This window comes from Zootoca vivipara, chromosome 2 (genome assembly GCF_965207765.1).
Source record: "Zootoca vivipara chromosome 2, rZooViv2.hap1.1, whole genome shotgun sequence".
Taxonomy (NCBI): Eukaryota; Metazoa; Chordata; class Lepidosauria; order Squamata; family Lacertidae; genus Zootoca; species Zootoca vivipara.
Genome location: NC_142584.1, coordinates 107,647,921 through 107,666,454, shown reverse-complemented (window position 1 = coordinate 107,666,454; position 18,534 = coordinate 107,647,921). Strand labels below are relative to the sequence as shown.

General features: G+C 43.3%; 1 protein-coding gene across 1 annotated transcript; it reads right to left on the bottom strand.

Annotated features, from left to right (window-relative positions):
- Window positions 1-751: 751 nt before the first annotated feature.
- Window positions 752-15,814, bottom strand: LOC118080139 (killer cell lectin-like receptor subfamily F member 1). Its single transcript, XM_060271003.2, has 6 exons — window positions 15,332-15,814; window positions 10,448-10,537; window positions 9,532-9,636; window positions 6,303-6,457; window positions 3,111-3,214; window positions 752-1,642 (listed from the first exon to the last, which is right to left on the bottom strand). Exons 1-6 carry the CDS (start codon window positions 15,414-15,416, stop codon window positions 1,522-1,524), a joined length of 660 nt encoding a protein of 219 aa, XP_060126986.2. The 5' UTR covers window positions 15,417-15,814; the 3' UTR covers window positions 752-1,521.
- Between the last annotated feature and the right edge of the window lie 2,720 nt (window positions 15,815-18,534).

The following is an 18,534-nucleotide window of genomic DNA, read 5'->3' as shown; positions in this document are numbered from 1 at the left end:
TTGTGAGCTTCTGGATTTCATCTGTGGAACTCCCTGCTACAAGCAAATCATCTACAAAAACTAAGAGCATTAGATATTTGTACACCTTGGTGTACAGGCATGGATCAGCCACACTCTTTTTAAAACCTAGTTTTACAAGGGCTTCATTTAAACATCGGTTCCAACATCTTCCACTTTGTTTGAGTCCATAAACAGCCTTTTTTAAACGCCACACTACACCATTTCTCTCTTCAAAACCTGGGGGTTGTCTCATTAACACTTCATGGTCTAAATTTGCATGCAAATATGCAGCATCAACATCAAAACGGTGGACTGCTAGTTTTCTTACAGCAGCAATGGAAAGCATTAAACGAAAAATTTCATTCCTTAAAGTGGGAGAAAACACTTCGTCATAGCTCTCCCCTTTAATCTGAGTGAACCCTCTGGCTACTAATCTGGCTCTGAAACGTGGCTCCCCCGATGCAAGGGTTTTCCTGTATTTTTCTGCGGGAGACTTGGCAGGTATGCAATGAGGTACGCCTAATGTGCTGGCCCCCTGTAGCTTCCACAACAGAAGACAGAGATTGGGCTACCCACCCCAGCTATTAAATCTGTGAATGCTACTGGAGGGAGGGTGGAAATCTGGATTTTATTAGGGTGTTCCAGATTTAGTGTTTGGTGCAGATTTGCATTTTCCAGAGCAATCTATCGTTTTCTTCAGAAGAGAGAGCACAGGAGGATTGTGCTGCTTTTGTAATATTATGCTGATTGATTAAAGAAGGCTGAGAAACTATGAGTCATTTAACACACAATCCTTCTTCCCTGGGAACTCTGGGCCTTGCAGCTCGGTAAGGAAAATAGGGTCTCATCATAAATCTCAGCACCCCTAACTACATTTTCTAGGATTCTTTGGGGGAAGCCAGGACTTCTGAAGTGCTATAGCAGTGCTTTAAATGTATGGTGTTGATGTGCCCTTTTACAGTAGTCTGAAAATAGGACCTCCTGGAAGAAGTAGAAGCCTACTGATGGCATGTTGTCTGCATTTCAGGAGGTGTGGATGGACAATGACATTTGAAAAGAAAAATCACAGTCCTCATAACACCCAGGAAAGAAGCACACAACAAATAAGGATACTTTACTTTCCACCAGATATAGTGGATGCTGCTTGCCCAGAACTGGAAAGATAACAAGATACTTACCAGGGTGGACTGGCAGATGAAACTATTGGATTACGCAGAGACAGTGGCAGAGAAAGTGGGTTTGGGGGGTGCGGTTCGCACTGGGTGCCATCATGAGGGGGGTGACAAAATGCTCAACATGCCTGCTCCTGCCCCCCCCCCCCCGAAAGAAAGCAGCAGCTTCGGGCAAACAACAAACAATTCCATTTTAGGTGTGCTACCTCTGGTTTCACAATGAGGTATCCTGATGAAAATGGGATAATACCTTTACACAATCTTCTCAGTCACTCAATGACATTTTTATTGTGTGTTTCTGGCAAATAACAAAAACCCGCATAATCATTACATTTATCAAGCTAAAATTTCACAGTAGGAGAGGGTCTTTCTGGCAAATCCACCTAAGTACAGTACCGCAGCTTTCAGAGGTGACTTTATATCTTATTACAGCACAAGAGTTTCCTTTAGCATAGTCTGGTTCTGAAAATCTGTGGAAGAAAAGGGTACATCTGAATATCAGGACTGAAGTTTGTTACAACTATTTTTTCATGTTCTTAATAGAAAGCATGAGTATTCCCAAAAAGTAGAACAAGCTGGTTACAGTGCATTTGAATCCTCCAAACATGCATGAGTAGAATCAAAGTGGGGAGAGTGAAGAAAATCATGCTCAGCCTTTTCTTGCCCCCAAACCAAGTAATTTACTTTGGGGGCTGGGAAGGAGGATTGCAGCAGTGAGGGATGCTCCGGGGCATACTCTACACCCCAGGAAATCAAAACAGTAGCAGAACATATGCCCATGCTGCCTGAGGGGTCAGGGCATGGAGGGTACCCTCCCGCGCAACACAGTTCAGGGTAGGAGAGGGACGGGGAAGCTGCTGCCCACTCGCCTCCTGCTCTCCCCCACTGGGTCAGGCCTGACCAGGCAGCGGAAGCAGAGCTGCACGAGGCACAAGCGCCGCAACGAAGGCGCAGCTCCTTCTGGCGCGGAGCTAGGCTCCAATGAAGGAGCCTACTGTGGGGCACCCTCTCAAAATTATGCCTGGAGCCATGGCACCCCCTGGCTACGCCTCTGAATCAAAATGACGTACCAATTTGCCACCTTGGAAAAATTAGTGTATTGGCTTGCTTTTTTTTTGGACCATTTGTGTGTGTTAAGAGTGAAACAAAACCCTGAAAATAGAAACGGGGTGAGGTTTTTTTAAAAAAAGAATTCCATAGAGAAGAGGTTTTTCACTGGTTATGAGAAGGAGTGAGACGGGTTTCTACTATTCTTTCACTTTGCATTTTTTTTAAAAAAAACTTCACCAGCTGCTCCGTGCAAGACTCTCCAAATCAGCCTCCTGAATTCCTTGCATTATCAATGTTTATTTTTTATTTTTTATATTAATACTAAGTTGGGGAGGTGATGGTTGAGATTGCAAGTGAAGTGGGAAGATTTACTCCTCCACTCCCTCCCACTGTGGTTCCTGTTCAAATTAGGTTCCGTACAGCACTTATAAATAGGGGGAAATGTTCCATTCATGCCCCTAAGGATTTTTCCTTCCCCCACAAGAACCAGTGCTCTGGAGCAAGGGGGACACTTCAGTTGAGACCATGAGTGGGGAGCGAATTGGCCAGTGAATACAAATACAAATAATAAAAATAGTACTACTCTCATGCCTTCATGGAATGGAAACTTGCCAACCCAGACCTTTCCCAATTTCTCAGGAGTCAACTGAGGGAACCTTCTCGGCAACCAATAGAAGCAGAAAATATCTTTTACAAACTTTCTGTTAGCCTACTAAAACATTAGCTTATAAACAGGCAAGAGAAACTCTTGCTTAAATGTTCATTGCAAATTAAATGTGAAATTTGGCATGAGAATGCTGGCAACTTATTTGGAATCTCACACCAAGATAATCTTAGTTCTAAAAATGGTGCGGTTTTTTGCTTTGATTAAAAACAATAACAACTCACAGACTCTGATCAAGCTGGGAGCCTGTAATCCAAATCCATTTCTTCTCCGATTTTAATAGTCCAATCCAGTATTTTGAATGTTTTGTAATGTTTTTTATGAAATCCTGTATGAGGGAGAATGTTTTTTTTAAAAAAACAAATTATTTTCAAGTTGATAACTTCAGAATAAAGATTACATTAAAATAAAATAAAGTAGTAACATGTGAAAGTTGATATTAATTATAAAGAAACATTCATCAAGAACAGTAATCAAAGCAGCATTAAGCATTTATAATACAGGCCTCCCCATTTACGCAGGGGTTACATTGCCAGGCACTGTGCATTTAAGTGAAATTGCATATAGTGGGAACACTGTTGAAAAAGCCTCCAAACATGCTTTAAGTTTAAAGCATCCATGGGGAAAATCCGCTGAAAGGCTGTGTGAAATTGGGAGGGGGGGACAAGTGGAACACCAGCTCCTCCTCTGCCACTACTATACCACCAAACTCACCTTCCTAAAGAGTCTTTCTAAATAAAAAGAGGAGTTGGGCTACAGTTACAGGGATTTGCTTGCAACTTACTGCTTTGGTTCTCACTAGTCAAGCTCCCCAAGGCCCTATCTAGACACTGATGAACTGGCCATGGGTGGGAATGGGATGAAGCACTAAGCAAGATTCTACACTCTACATGCTTCTCAAGTCACCAACCATGATATCATTGCAGAGCTACTGAAGTAGAATTATAAAATAACTAGCTGTCCCGGCCACGCGTTGCTGTGGTTCTTTCCTGTGATCCCCACCTACCCTGTCACGATCCATGACATATCCTGCCCCTCCTCCCTCCACCCTGGCTCATCCCTGTGTTTCCGTAGGATACCCTTCCCTCTGTTGTCCCTGGGGAGTGTTGGCCCCTCCCCCTGTATCTCCATACCTTGGCCCCCACCCTTCGAAAAGGAATTGTTAGGTTCTGGGTTCTATTTCCCAGCATGCACTTTTGTCTGAACCCTCTGTTGTTCCTGGGGAGTGTTGGCCCCTACCCCCGGTATCTTCCTACATTGGCCCCCGTCATTGGAGAAGGAGTTGTCAATTTCTGGGTTCTATTTCCCAGTATTTACTTTTGTCTGAGCCCTCTGTTGTCCCCTCCCCCCTGTATCTCCATACATTGGCCCCTGCGAACGAATCGTGAACATTTCTATATATTTAGATTAAGGATAGGGGATGATGATGTGCCCTGGGACCCAGATAACTACTTAAAGAATCCCAAGGGGGAGATCAAATAGCGAAGCCCCATAGCCCTGTAGCAACAGACATGCCCAGACAGAAGGAGGGGGGTCATATGGGCCACTTGGGGCGGGCCTCCGAATCTAAAGGGGGCCTCGGTCAGCATATTCACAATCAGTAAAATTAGAAAAGTAACAAAAGGGTTAAAAAAGGGCCACATTATCTACCTGGCCCGGGCAAGGGGAAGGTAGGGGATTGTAAATGGGGTGGGGGGTGGCCACTGCAAATATCTGAGGACTTGAACTGGGGAGAGAAAGTGAATGGTTTAAAAACAAAACACAGAGGCTTACAATCAGTTGTTTCTCCTAAAAAAAGACATACCCATAAAATAAGCCATAGCAGGATGTCTAAGCATTTGTGCAATATAAGCCATACCCCCAAAACAAGACATAGTTATAGGCGCAGTTCTGGAGGGCCCCAAGGAAGAAGCAAGGCTGGACGCGTAATAAAAAATAAGACATCCCTTGAAAATAAGCTACGTCAGCCCATGACCTATTTGGGCTCCTCCTCCCCCCACCTCCCACCCTGGGCTCCATTTGGGATAGTATTTAATGGGCTGTAGACCTGAGGCCTAGTATGTAAAATGGAGCCAAGGCCTCCTGTTTTACAGGATCTCGTGGCAGAGGCGGGGTTTGTGGGTGTGGTGTGTTGTGTGTTGTGGCTATTCCCTGTGAATGGCCCCATGTGTCCCGATCCATGATCTATTCAGTTTGTTTCCCCCCCCCCCATGACTGGTGTGGTAGTGTTGCTAAATGGTAAAGTAAAAACCCCTTGGCATGCAGGGGCCTACATAAATCAAAGGCTGTGCTGTGGCCTGTGCCACCCCCCCCCCCCAGGCAGGCCCCGACCTCCACTTGGCAATGTTGGTTTTTTGGTGGGGTTTTTTTGGGGGGGGTTTAGTGGTGCTAAATGGTAAAGTAAAAACCCCTTGCCATGCCCCCAAGTGTGTTGTTGTGGGTTCCCCCCCGCCCCCGGGCCTGTCAGAGGGCTACATTAAACAAAGGCCTAATGGCCGCCTTGGGGGATTTCAAGTTGCTTGGTTGATGATGATGTCATTTGGTTTGTGGGTGTGGCTTAGATTTCACAGGAAGGGAGGGGGTGGAGGAGGGTACTACGCCACTTGAGGGCGCTGTTTGACTTGGTGGAAAAGCAGGTCTGCACCTGGGCAGGTGTGCGATTTGAGGGATTTTTGCCCCCAACAACGCTCTAGGAGTGGCCTGGATCGTTGTGTCAAAATTTCAGGACGATCGGTCAAGCGGTTACGGAGAAAAGTGTCAAACGGAATTTCAGGATTTTTACATTTTTATATATATAGATCAGGTCATATAAGATTTAGACATACGGAGCATGCTCGGAATGTGGTCGGACTATGTTAGGTACTGGAGTGAGGTGAAATTTAATCCTGCAATAAAATTCTGGCAAACCACGAGGAAAGCTCCTTTGTCTAAACTTTTGGGCAATCACTTGACGCTCTTTGTTTATGATGGTAGTTAGTACACATGCTCATATAAGTTTGTAAGTTTAGACCAATCACAGAGAGGCAGCACAGTATATACTTAAAGTGCCTTGAAAGGAAATGAGGTGAGAGAAACAAAATGTTCTGATTGGACAGGAAATTTAAACTTAATGGAATTTGTGGAATGCATTATCATTTCATTTGTATAAAATGATGCGAGATGCGTTAGCACGGGGCCAGAGAATTTGGGAAGATTTTCCCTCCTGGACATTTTCTGCACAGAAATAATAAATTAGAAGAGTACTCCTTCCCCAGTCAATGACTCATGTGGTTTTTGGGTATATCCATGAGACAGGGAAAGCTTATATTTGCAACACTACTAAGCTAGAGTTACGGTAAGCTCAGTTGAACTAAGGTGTCCTTCAGAATTATCCTGCATGGGAATGCATTGCCTGAAATGTGTAATTGTCCCCTTACCATCTCCTCCTTGTCTTGGATGACCAGCAGTTGAGAATCCCTTGTTGAACAGTCATGTCTGCTCTCTTCCCAGGTTTTTATAACTTCCGATTGCCAATAGCATTTGTCCCTGTGGAGCTTCCATTGTACAGGGCACACTTTGCATGGTGAATTAACTGTGGAAGGAAAGACACTTAATGATTATGACTTTTGATTGTGAAAAACATAAGTGCTCTGCAACGGTAAGGACCCAGTGTCTCTAGGCTGAGTGAAGTTGTCCAGTAAATTGATGGTTTGCAGAGTGCTCTTTGAAACTCCTCAAAGTTGGGGTCCAACAACTTTTTATGTTATTCACTTTTTTTTGAAGTGCACTTAAATTTGCCACATTTCTTTTGAAGGAAGAGCCCTGATCCAGATCATGCTCTCCATTTCCATCAGGTCTCAATGCTGGCTTCCCAACCAAAAAAAATGCCCTCTGAGCCAGAAGATGCTTTTAGGGGGTAATGGAGGGAGGCGAGACAATAGATGCAGGGGCGTAGGAAGATAGGGGCGGTGGGGGCAGGGCACCCCGGGCAGTGTGATCCCAGGGGCGCCATTGCGGCTGCCCGCCCCGCCCCCAAAATGCATGCTCCGCCCCTGCGTGCCCCCGCCCCCAAGACATGCGTCCTGTCCCTGCACACGGCACTCCCCGCCCCCAGAACACACGCCACGTCCCTGTATAGATGTCAGGTGGGGAGGTGATTTTTATGGGAAACAGGCATGTGGCTTGATTCAAACTGGCACCCTTTAAAGCTTCTTTTAAAGTATACTCCTGATCCAATTCAGTCCTCCTTGCATACTCAAAATGCTTTTGAGTATAAAAAGATACAGAGATCAAAGTACACATCTCTCAGATCATCCCATTGCACATGCAAGTTTATTACTTGCGTTGTTTTGCATCTGATTGAATTCAGAGAGAGGAAACTAGAGCCCTCCAAAGATGGAGTTTACAAAACAAATTAGAATAATAGAATCATAGAGTTGGAAGAGACCACAAAGGCCATCCAGTCCAACCCCCTGCCAAGCAGGAAACACCATCAAAGCATTCCTGACAGATGGCTGTCAAGCCTCCGCTTAAAGACCTCCAAAGAAGGAGACTCCACCACACTCCTTGGCAGCAAATTCCACTGTCAAACAGCTCTTACTGTCAGGAAGTTCTTCCTAATGTTTAGGTGGAATCTTCTTTCTTGTAGCTTGAATCCATTGCTCCGTCTCCGCTTCTCTGGAGCAGCAGAAAACAACCTTTCACCCTCTTCTATATGACATCCTTTTATATATTTGAACATGGCTATCATATCACCCCTTAACCTTCTCTTCTCCAGGCTAAACATACCCAGCTCCCTAAGCCATTCCTCATAAGGCATTGTTTCCAGGCCTTTGACCATTTTGGTTGCCCTCCTCTGGACACGTTCCAACTTGTCAGTATCCTTGTTGAACTGTGGTGCCCAGAACTGGACGCAGTACTCCAGGTGAGGTCTGACCAGAGCGGAATACAGTGGTACTATTACTTCCCTTGATCTAGATGCTATACTCCTATTGATGCAGCCCAGAATTGCATTGGCTGTTGCATCACAAAGTGTTACAATCTGAATTCAGTTGCAGCATTTGAGTAATCTCTGCAAATAATCAAGGTAATAAGGGTAAAAACAGACATATATACACAGATATATATTATTAGTTTATTATTACAGTAATACGTTGATAACTTAAGGTAATATGTTTACTATAGTGAAAAGATGCTGAAAAGGATGGGACGTCAAAATTATGTACTAAATTTATACTATGAAGACTTACATTCTTTTGTGTGTGTGTTTTTGGATAAGTTTGATATATATAGATAATGATATGTCTTGGATGTATGGATGCAATTATAGATAATAAAGCATGGGGGGGGGGAGGGAGAGAGACCAGGTCTGCTCAAAGACTGCTTTGCCACTTGAGATGTGATTCCTCCCCCTCCATTCCTCCTTGTACAGAAGCTAACTCTCCTGGTAGCTGAATCAATCAATAAAAAACCAATGAAAATACATAGTTAACTGAGATTCTGCTTCCAACAAAGGGCCTGCCCCCCCCAAATGGGATATGCCCATGCACCTAAGGACAGAAGGCTTCTTACAGGGCTACAGGACAGGAGATATGGCATACTCAGTTCTGCTCTCAGGTAAAAGGGGGTTCAGGGAACTTGGGACAAACAGCTGGAGGTGCCTCCATTGCCAGCCTGCAGCATTGCATGTCCACGTTGGCCTCCACAGTCTGTCTCATGCTAGGTCTGAGTTGACAATACTGTTGTGAGGTGGGGTTTTTTTGGAGGGGGGGGCTGTCAGTCTCCATAATACCTGAGTCCCTTCTAATTCCTGGGGTCTTGGTTAAAATCTAATGGAGGATTCCATTGTTGAACAAGCCAGGCGAGTTAATGGCCTTAAATACTGTCCTTGGTATAACAAAAGAAGTGGCTTTGTGCCAGAGGGCCAATGGGTGGGTCTCCCCTTCCTCACCTGGCGCTTAGAGAGAAAGGCCAGAGTTGTGTGTGAAGTTAGCTCTGGAATGAAACCACCAGTGCTTGATATTTTAGGAGCATAGGGATCTGTCTTATTCTGAGGAAGACCATGGGGTTCATCTAGCTCAATTTTGTCTACACTGACCAGCAGCAGTTTGAGGCAACAAGGATGGAATCTGGGACTTTCTCCATCCAAGATCGGTGCTCTACCACCAGACTATGAAAACACCACCTGGAGTACCGTGTCCAGTTCTAGGTGCCACAATTAAAGAAAGATTTACTGCTGCCACACGGGAGATGGAGCAAGCCTGTTCCCCCCTGCTCAGTAGGGTTGGACCTGAAACAATTGATTCAAGTTACAAGGAAAGCGAGTCTAATTAAATATCAGGGAAAACTTTCTGATGGTAAGAGCTGTCTGACAGCGGAACGGTCTCCCTTGGGAGGGTGTGGACTCTCCTTCCCTGGAGGTTTTTAAGCAGAGGTTGGATGGCCATCAGTCATTCATGATTTAGTTGACATTCCTGCATCACAGGGGTCCCTTCCAACTCTTCAATTCTGTAAGTCTATGAAGTAAATGAATGAATTTCAATGAATGAAATGAGTTTCTTTACAGAAGATTTATGCCTCAAAAGAACATAGATGTGAACTGAAAGCAAGTTCTTATAAACAACAGCTATGCTTAAAAGAGACAGCAGTACAATATATCGATTCTACCTGAGGACCTAGTCTGATTTTGATTGCAGAAGTTGTGTCTTAGGAAGGCATTGCATCCACCATTGTTCAGCACATTTCCCCCCTTTTCACCTTCCAACTGTAAAGCTGTTTCGGCAAAACAAATGAAGTCATTAAAATGAATGGGCATAATGTTAAGGCACAAATTGAAAATATGAAGGCCAAGGAATGGGAGAAGAAGAGGGATATGATAAGATAATGAGGGCAAGTTGCAAAAGTGACCAGGACACTTGTATATTTACTCATTGTGCAGAGGAGGGAATTTGGGGGGAACATTTTATCATGCAGGGATGTATGTAAACACACCTGCCCAAATTCTTCCTATGCAAACATTAGGGAGTCCCTGCTTTCTTTAGGGAAAAAAGTATGTAGCAATGCTTTCTTTATATATTGCTATCAGCATTTTTAAGAACAAAAAGGTTCCTTTTGCTATTTGCTTTCAAAACTAAATATATTGTTGCAATTGCCCTATTACTCTGAAAACCACAAAACCAGGAAGCATCCAAGAATGAGGTGCAAAAAAATACCTCACAGATGCCAAGAAAAAAGATGAGTTCTTTGCAATTTAAGCATACTGCAAAAAATAAATAACCAGTCCTTTTTCTTGGCATCTGTGCGATATTTCTCTCCTTTGGCACTGTATTCCTTCAAGCACTGAAGGGCTTCCCTAATTTCAGCTTCCTTTGGAAGAAGGTGCCTTCAGGCTTACAACGTTTTTGTAATAGTTGCATTAATTTACAAATACACAGAATGAGCAGAGGTGACACACTTCTGCCACTTTTTCCTGTCAAAATCTTTATCTGGGGATGATGGACCGCTTATACATATCTGTGGGAATGCTCACAGATTAAAAACTTTTGGAAAGCAATTCATAAGTGAAATAATAAATAATACTCACCCAAGACTGTCACAGCCACCCCCAGGAGGAGGTTCACAAAGCCTGCTGCCCACAGGGTGATCTGGTACCAACAGGGAAGCCCAGAAGCATCTGTGACAAGAGGGGAAACTTGAATGAAGCGAATCAGCAGTGCCTAGACCAGAGTCTCCCGCAACTCATTGCAGGCTAACAAACATCACAGGTGATTTGTTTCGGTTTTGTTTTTTGACAAAAAAGAAATCCCTTCAGGAGGCAACAGGCAACAGGCAAATGGTATATGTTTAGTAAATCACCAAAATGCATTGTATTAGGGGATGGCTTGAAAAACATTGTGTGCTGGACATAATTGCAAACAAAAAATGTGCATGTTCATTGAAATGCACACTAAAATGTTGAATTTTCAGGAGGAGCTTAAAGGGGTGTGTGGAAGTGATGTAGGAATGAGGCTAAACTTGTCTAATTTAGAAGGACTTGTGAAGAAGTTCACAAAAGACAAAAACAAGAGTGAGCTTTGATGGAGCTCGCACGATAACGAGAAAAGCTGATCTACCACTCCACATGCAAGAACTCATGATACCAATCTTCTGATGAACTTTGCACTCTGAAAATCTCATCACTGTTCTGGATCTCCAGTCATAACCCCCTGGCTATGTTCAGCTTGCTGTCCTTGTTTTTGTGCTCTCTTGCTGTATGGCATGATGAAATATGGTATATACTGGAGCTATCTGGTGTTTGTTGTGTTTTTTTTAATGCAGATTTTCTCCACTGCTGATGTGACTGTCAGCAGCATGCTTTGTCAAAAGCAGGGAAGAGAAACAGAGCGAAGGAAATAAACCATCTTTAATTTCTGATACCGATAAGTAGCCGTGTTGGTCTGACGTAGTCAAAAAAATTTAAAAAAACAATCCTTCCAGTAGCACCTTAGAGACCATCTAAGTTTGTCATTGGTATGAGCTTTCGTGTGCATGCACGAAATCTGAAGAAGTGTGCATGTACACGAAAGCTCTTACCAATGACAAACTTAGTTGGTCTCTAAGGTGCTACTGGAAGGAAATTTTTTATTTTGTTTTAATTTCTGATGTTTTGTATTAGTTTGAATTTTAAAAATCTTCAGAAAACATTCATCCACTACCAGGAAGCAGGTTGAAATACTTTGCTGTTTTTATTTAGAGGGAAAAGGGGATGTGTTACATTGATTTTTGTGTAGAAGAATCATAGAATTGTAGCATTGGAGGGGCCCTGAGGAACATCTAGTCCAATCTATGCAGTTGTAGCGGCTTCCAACAGAAAAATAAAACACAGTAATCTATTAAACATTAAAAGCCTCCCTGAACAGGGCTGCCTTCAGATGTCTTCTAAAAGTCTGGTAGTTGTTTTCCTCTTTGACATCTGTTGGGAGGGCGTTCCACAGGGCAGGCTCCACCACCGAGAAGGCCCTCTGCCTAGTTCCCTGCAACTTGGCTTCTCGCAACGAGGGAACCGCCAGAAGGCCCTCAGCACTGGACCTCAGTGTCCGGGCAGAATGATGGAGGTGGAGACGCTCCTTCAGGTATACTGGACCGAGGCCATTCAGGGCTTTAAAGTTCAGTACCAACACTTTGAATTGTGCTCGGAAACGTACTGGGAGCCAATGTAGATCTTTCAAGACCGGTGTTATATGATCTTGGCGGCCACTCCCAGTCACCAGTCTAGCTGCAGCATTCTGGATTAGTTGTAGTTTCCGAGTCACCTCAAAGGTAGCCCCATGTAGAGTGCAATGGTTGAAAAATTCATGGCTATTGACAGGTGTATCTGGCAGCTGGTGAGCATGGGAATATTTATATCCATTCCCTAACTGCTCTAATTTCAGCACCCCGTGGCAAGACATTTTGCAGCCAATACCTATTGAAATTTCATTCCAATACTGCAATCTGTATTGGCCTGATAAAACCTGCTCCTCCCTTTTTTCTTGTTAAACTAACATGTTTGTAGCTTTAATTTGATATTATCGCCATTAAAACACACAGTAAAAGAATTGCATCAAGACATAAACATGCCCAATGAAAATATGTGCTAAAAATCCCTTTAAAACATGGCAGTAATTAAAACATGAGATTTATGCTGAGAAATCTGCATAAACAGGGGCATCTTCAAAAGCCAGCAGAATGCCAATAGAGATGAATACGCTTGTGTTTAATCATGGAGTGCCTTCTATATCGCTAGTGCTATTGGTGAAAGGAGCCCACCTCCCACAAGCCAAGAATCAGTAAGCTGCGGAAATACTAATTGGGCTTCATTTGTTGTTTTAATGCCCTTACCTGACAATGAAAGGGAAGTGGTTGTTTTTAGGAAATCTGGTCTAGAGCTATTTAGAGCTTTATACGTAAGTAAGAAGACCTTAAAAATCCGGCTTGATGTCTAATGGGCAGCCAGTTCAAATCCCTTACTACAGGCCTGAGATATGCCTGGTAAGACAGACATGATCCAAATGGAAGGTACTCTGCCCATTCAATTATTTAGTTGACTACCAATATTGCTCATTAACCTGACAAAAAGAAATGGAGCGCCAGATGCTAAAATATGAGGCATTTTCTTTAACCAGGAAGTGGACCTGAGGTGGAAAGAAGTTCAGTTTGTAAAACCTTTGGCCATTGCATTTGAAAACGTGTCCTTGGTTGCAGAGAAACAAATGAGTCACCAGCCTTTGTTGGGCAGGCACAGTGGTGAACAGGTGTTAGCAGAGAAAAGGACAAGCAGGCGCTGTAGTTTTCACCATGGGTTGCCTCTGTGGCTCAGTAGGTACATAGGAAAAGGATGTGGGTGGAGCGGGTGGTCAGGCAACATGCTCACTCACACCTTTAGACTGTGCCTTGGTTAGGACATTAGGTACAGCATCTATAGAAGTGTTTTTTTATTCACTAGGCTGGGGGAAGGAGTGTGAAATGTTGCAGAAGAAGCAACATGCAAAGACCCATCTATATGCACGCTTCATGCTACATGCATACTTTGAATTTGAATAAAAGCATATTATAACATTTTATTTTCCAAGCTAACTAGCATATCTAATTTTATTTGGATTGTCCCCAATTCTACATCCTTTGAAAAAAATAATCTTACCGTATTTATTATTTTCATTTATATACGTTACAACAATAGATCAACAATAATTCTAACATATCAAACCTCGACCTCCTTCCCCCTCTTTCTGCAGTTCCTTACATTTATTTTCATCATTTCCTGCATACTCCAAATTATCTTCACTTATTCTTTTATGCTCATATATATCTAATATATGTTTTTTTTAAAAAAAACCACAACAACAACAAACCTGCAGGTATTTACAATAATCCTGCCCATGTCTTAATGTCTGTTTACAATTTATTTGTAGATATTCACTGAACCATTTCCATTCCTTTCCAAAAATCTTTAAGATAACACATTTGTAAAAAACAAACAAAACCCAGAAGCTGTTCTTTTGGGAATTATAGGATTAGAACTACCTAAACAGTATAGAAATTTATTTCTGTATGCAACTATAGCTGCAGGAACGTTATTTGCCCTCAAATGAAAAGAAGAAGCCCAAAAGAGAGAAGACCGGCTACAGAAATTCATGGACTATGCAAAATAGCAAAACTTACTGGAATAATAAGAAATCAAGACAACAAACTTGTTATCAAAGAACAGATGACATCCTTGGTCCTGTTCCTGCTTTTTTGTTATTTTGGTGGGGGATACAAAAAAATAAATACCACATGGAAGGAAATTGTGCTGAGAATAATAAGGTATTACTGGGTACATAAATGCACTTGTTGAAGGTCAGAAATAACTCCAGATTTCTTTACAAGGAATAAATTGAATATTGGAACATTTTTGCTCTCATCATGTTTAAAAACATGCAGCCAGATCTTGATTTCGTTTTTATGTGAACTTCAAATGACAACTCCCTCTCCCTTTACCTGTTCATAGACCCTTCACATTTGTGTAGTATTGATCATTTAAAAAGTCAACATTAACTTTGTGGGTTGCTTCCAACTACTTTTTTTAAAAAAATGAAAATAAAGAAGGCTGATCGCCAAAGAATTGATGCTTTTGAATTATGGTGCTGGAGGAGACTCTTGAGAGACCCATGGACTGCAAGAAGATCAAAACTATCCATTCTGAAGGAAATCAGCCCTGAGTGCTCACTGGAAGGACAGATCGTGAAGCTGAGGCTCCAATACTTTGGCCATCTCAAGAGTAGAGAAGACTCCCTGAAGAGACCCTGATGTTGGGAAAGATGGAGGGCACTAGGAGAAGCGGACGACAGAGGACGAGATGGTTGGACAGTGTTCTCGAAGCTACGGACCTGAGTCTGACCAAACTGCGGGAGGCAGTGGAAGACAGGAGTGCCTGGCGTGCTCTGGTCCATGGGGTCACGAAGAGTCGGACACGACTAAACGACTAAACAACAACAATCTGCATTTACTTCAGATTTCTCCCACATTTTTATATGCAGTTTTCATGTATACACATTTTTGCAAGCGATTTCCTCTGAATTTTTGTATATTATTTAAATGAGTACCTGCACTTTTATTGACACCTGAACATGCATATTTGTGCATATTTTGTGGCTGAAGAACTGCATTGCAAAATTCAGACAAGTGCCAATTGTGAAAGACAGTTTTGTTTTGTTTCGAATAGTGCAATTTGGGTAGCATGTTCGCATGAAAATGCAAACAAAGGGGAAATTCTTCCCCATCCCTAGGTGCCATGTACCCTTCTGTATTTCCTTCTCATTATTCAAACAAAAATACTGCTTATAAAGGTAGAAACGTTCTACCATGAGGGTAAATCTAAAGGAAAATGAAAATCATATCCGCCTGTCAACTAATATATTACAGTGGAATCAGACAAAAACTGGAAGATAGAGGGGTGTGAACTGATTACCTTGTTTCTGAGCTACAGCGGCAGTTCCTGATGCAACCCTCCTAGAGTGGAAGTTCAAAGCAGTATAACCATCTTCACTCTCCATTGGCAAGCAAAGGGTGCAGAGAAGCCATTCAGAGCTGCAGGGCTGTCGAAGGAGCACTGAAGGTTTGCTGCTATAGCCTGAGTTGATGGCCAAACACTCTTTCCGGAGCAGCTCTTCTCTTCAACCACAATGCCAGTCACACATTAGCAGTATTATTAGGTAGTTAGGGTAGGGGGTGGAGGGCAGGGCTGTTGTTGTTTTAAAAAAGGTTTTTGGGTGTTGTTCAGTTTGTATTGTTCAGCTTTTAGAATGGAGTTTGGCTTTTGGAAAGATGCTTACACGGGCTCCAATTATGGATTGTAGCTAAACCATATTGAGATGTGACTGAGGCTTCCATGAATGAGGTTGGATAGCTCAGTTGGTTAGAGTGTGGTGCTCATAATGCCAAGGTTGCAGGTTCGATCCCTGTCTGGGGCAGCTGCATATTCTTGCATTGAAGGGGGTTGGACTAGATGATCCTTCCAGCTCTACAATTCTATAATTCTATAAGTGGGGAGGAGTAAAGGTAAAAGGTAAAGGACCCCAGGACGGTTAAGTCCAGTCAAAGGCGACTCTGGGGTTGCGGTGCTCATCTTGCTTTTCAGGCTGAGGGAGTCGGCGTTTGTCCGCAGACAGTTTTCTGGGTCACGTGGCCAGCATGACTAAACCACTACTGGTGCAATGGGACACTGTGACGGAAACCAGAGCGCCCGGAAACACCGTTTACCTTCCTCCCGCAGTGGTAGCTATTTATCTACCTGCACTGGCAAACGTTTGAACTGCTAGGTTGACAGGAGCTGGGACAGAGCTATGGAAGCCCACTCCCTCACGGGGATTCGAACCGTTGACCTTCTGATCGGCAAGCCCAATAAATTCTGCCCCTTTAATATATTATATATTATAATTCTCCCATAAGGGCATATCCTAAGACAGGGGAGGCAACCTAAGGCCCAGAGGCCGGATGCGGCGCAATCGCCTTCTCAATCCATCCCAGGGGGATGGTCCAGGAATCAGCTTGTTTTTACATGAGCAGAATGTGTCCTTTTATCTAAAATGCATCTCTGGGTTATTTGTGGGGCATAGGAATTCATTCAATTCCCCCCCCCCCCGAAAAAATATACTCCAGCCCACCACATGGTTTGAGGGACGGTGGACCGGCCCATGGCTGAAAAAGGTTGCTGACTCCTGGCCTAAGAGATATGGACTACAGGCTCAAGAGGTCTCCATTGTTGTCCAGCCCATATTAGAGGATCATAGAATCATAGAGTTGGAAGAGACCACAAGGGCCATCCAGTCCAACCTCCTGCCAAGCAGGAAACGCCATCAAAGCATTCTTGACATATGCCTGTCAAGCCTCTGCTTAAAGACCTCCAAAGAAGGAGACTCCACCTCACTCATTGGCAACAAATTCCACTGCCGAATAGCTCTTACTGTCAGGAAGTTCTTCCTAATGTTTAGGTGGAAGCTTCTTTCTTGTAGCTAGAATCCATTGCTCCGTGTCCGCTTCTCTGGAGCAGCAGAAAACAACGTTTCTCCCTCCTCTATATGACATCCTTTTATATATTTGAAGATGGCTATCATATCACACCTTAACCTTCTCTTCCCCAGGCTAAACATACCCAGCTCCCTAAGCCGTTCCTCATTAAGGCATTGTTTCCAGGCCTTTGACCATTTTGGTTGCCCTCTTCTGGACACGTTTCAGCTTGTCAGTATCCTTCTTGAACTGTGGTGCCCAGAACTGGACACAGTATTCCAGGTGAGGTATGACCAGAGTGGAATACAGTGGTACTATTACTTCCCTTGATCTAGATCAGGGGTCCCCAAACTAAGGCCCGGGGGCCGGATGCGGCCCAAACACCTTCTAAATCCGGCCCGCGGACGGTCTGGGAATCAGCATGTTTTTACATGAGTAGAATGTGTCATTTTATTTAAAATGCATCTCTGGGTTATTTGTGTGGCCTGCCTGGTGTTTTTACATAAGTAGAATGTGTCCTTTTATTTAAAATGCATCTCTGGGTTATTTGTGGGGCATAGAAATGCGTTCATATTTTTTTTCAAAATATAGTCCGGCCCCCCACAAAGTCTGAGGGACAGTGGACCGGCCCCCTGCTGAAAAAGTTTGCTGACCCCTGATCTAGATGCTATATACTCCTATTCTTGCAGCCCAGAATTACATTGGCTTTTTAGCTGCTGCATCACACTGTTGACTCATGTCAAGTTTGTGATCTACCAAGACTCCTAGATCCTTTTCACATGTACTGCTCTGAAGCCAGGTGTCTCCCATCCTGTATTTGTGCCTTTCATTTTTTTTTTGCCCAAGTGTAGTACTTTACATTTCTCCTTGTTAAAATTCATCTTGTTTGCTTTGGCCCAATTGTCTAATCTGTTAAGGTCATTTTGAAGTGTGATCCTGTCCTCTGGGGTATTAGCCACCCCTCCCGATTTGGTGTCATCTGCAAACGTGCTCAGGATGCCCTCAAGCCCATCATCCAAGTCATTGATAAAGATGTTGAATAAGACTGGGCCCAAGACAGAACCCTGTGGCACCCCACTAGTCATTTCTCTCCAGGATGAAGAGGACCCATTGATGAGCACCCTTTGGGTTCGGTCAATCAGCCAGTTACAAATCCACTGAATGGATGTTATTAGCTAGGAGCTGTTCTTGCCTGATGGAGTAGAAGCATGTTTGGTCTATGTGCATGCACTGCTTTTTTCTATTTTTTAAATAAAAAGTTTAGGGGTACTCTCATTTTCCTACTCATATTGAAATAATGCCCCTCAATGAGGCCAAACTTAAATTCACGAAATGTTTAGGGGTATGTGTACCCCTGATACCCCCAGAAAAATGCACTGTGTGCACCCATTGGTACGTTTCTGAGCACAATTCAAAGTGCTGGTGTTAACCTTTAAAGCCAAGAATCTGCTTGCTCTTCCGGATGACCTATTCCTTGAGCTTTCATCCTGATTTACTGGCACAAAGCTCACCCAGGTGCTCTGATTTGTTTGTGGGCAGGCTTTGTGACAACAAGAATTCAATAAGCATTTGGTTGTGGGGTGTTTATATGTTTTCTGGTTTCTTTTCTAAAGTGCGTTTGGGTGACAGAGCACTTGCTCCGTTTTAATTGCACAAACCAGATTC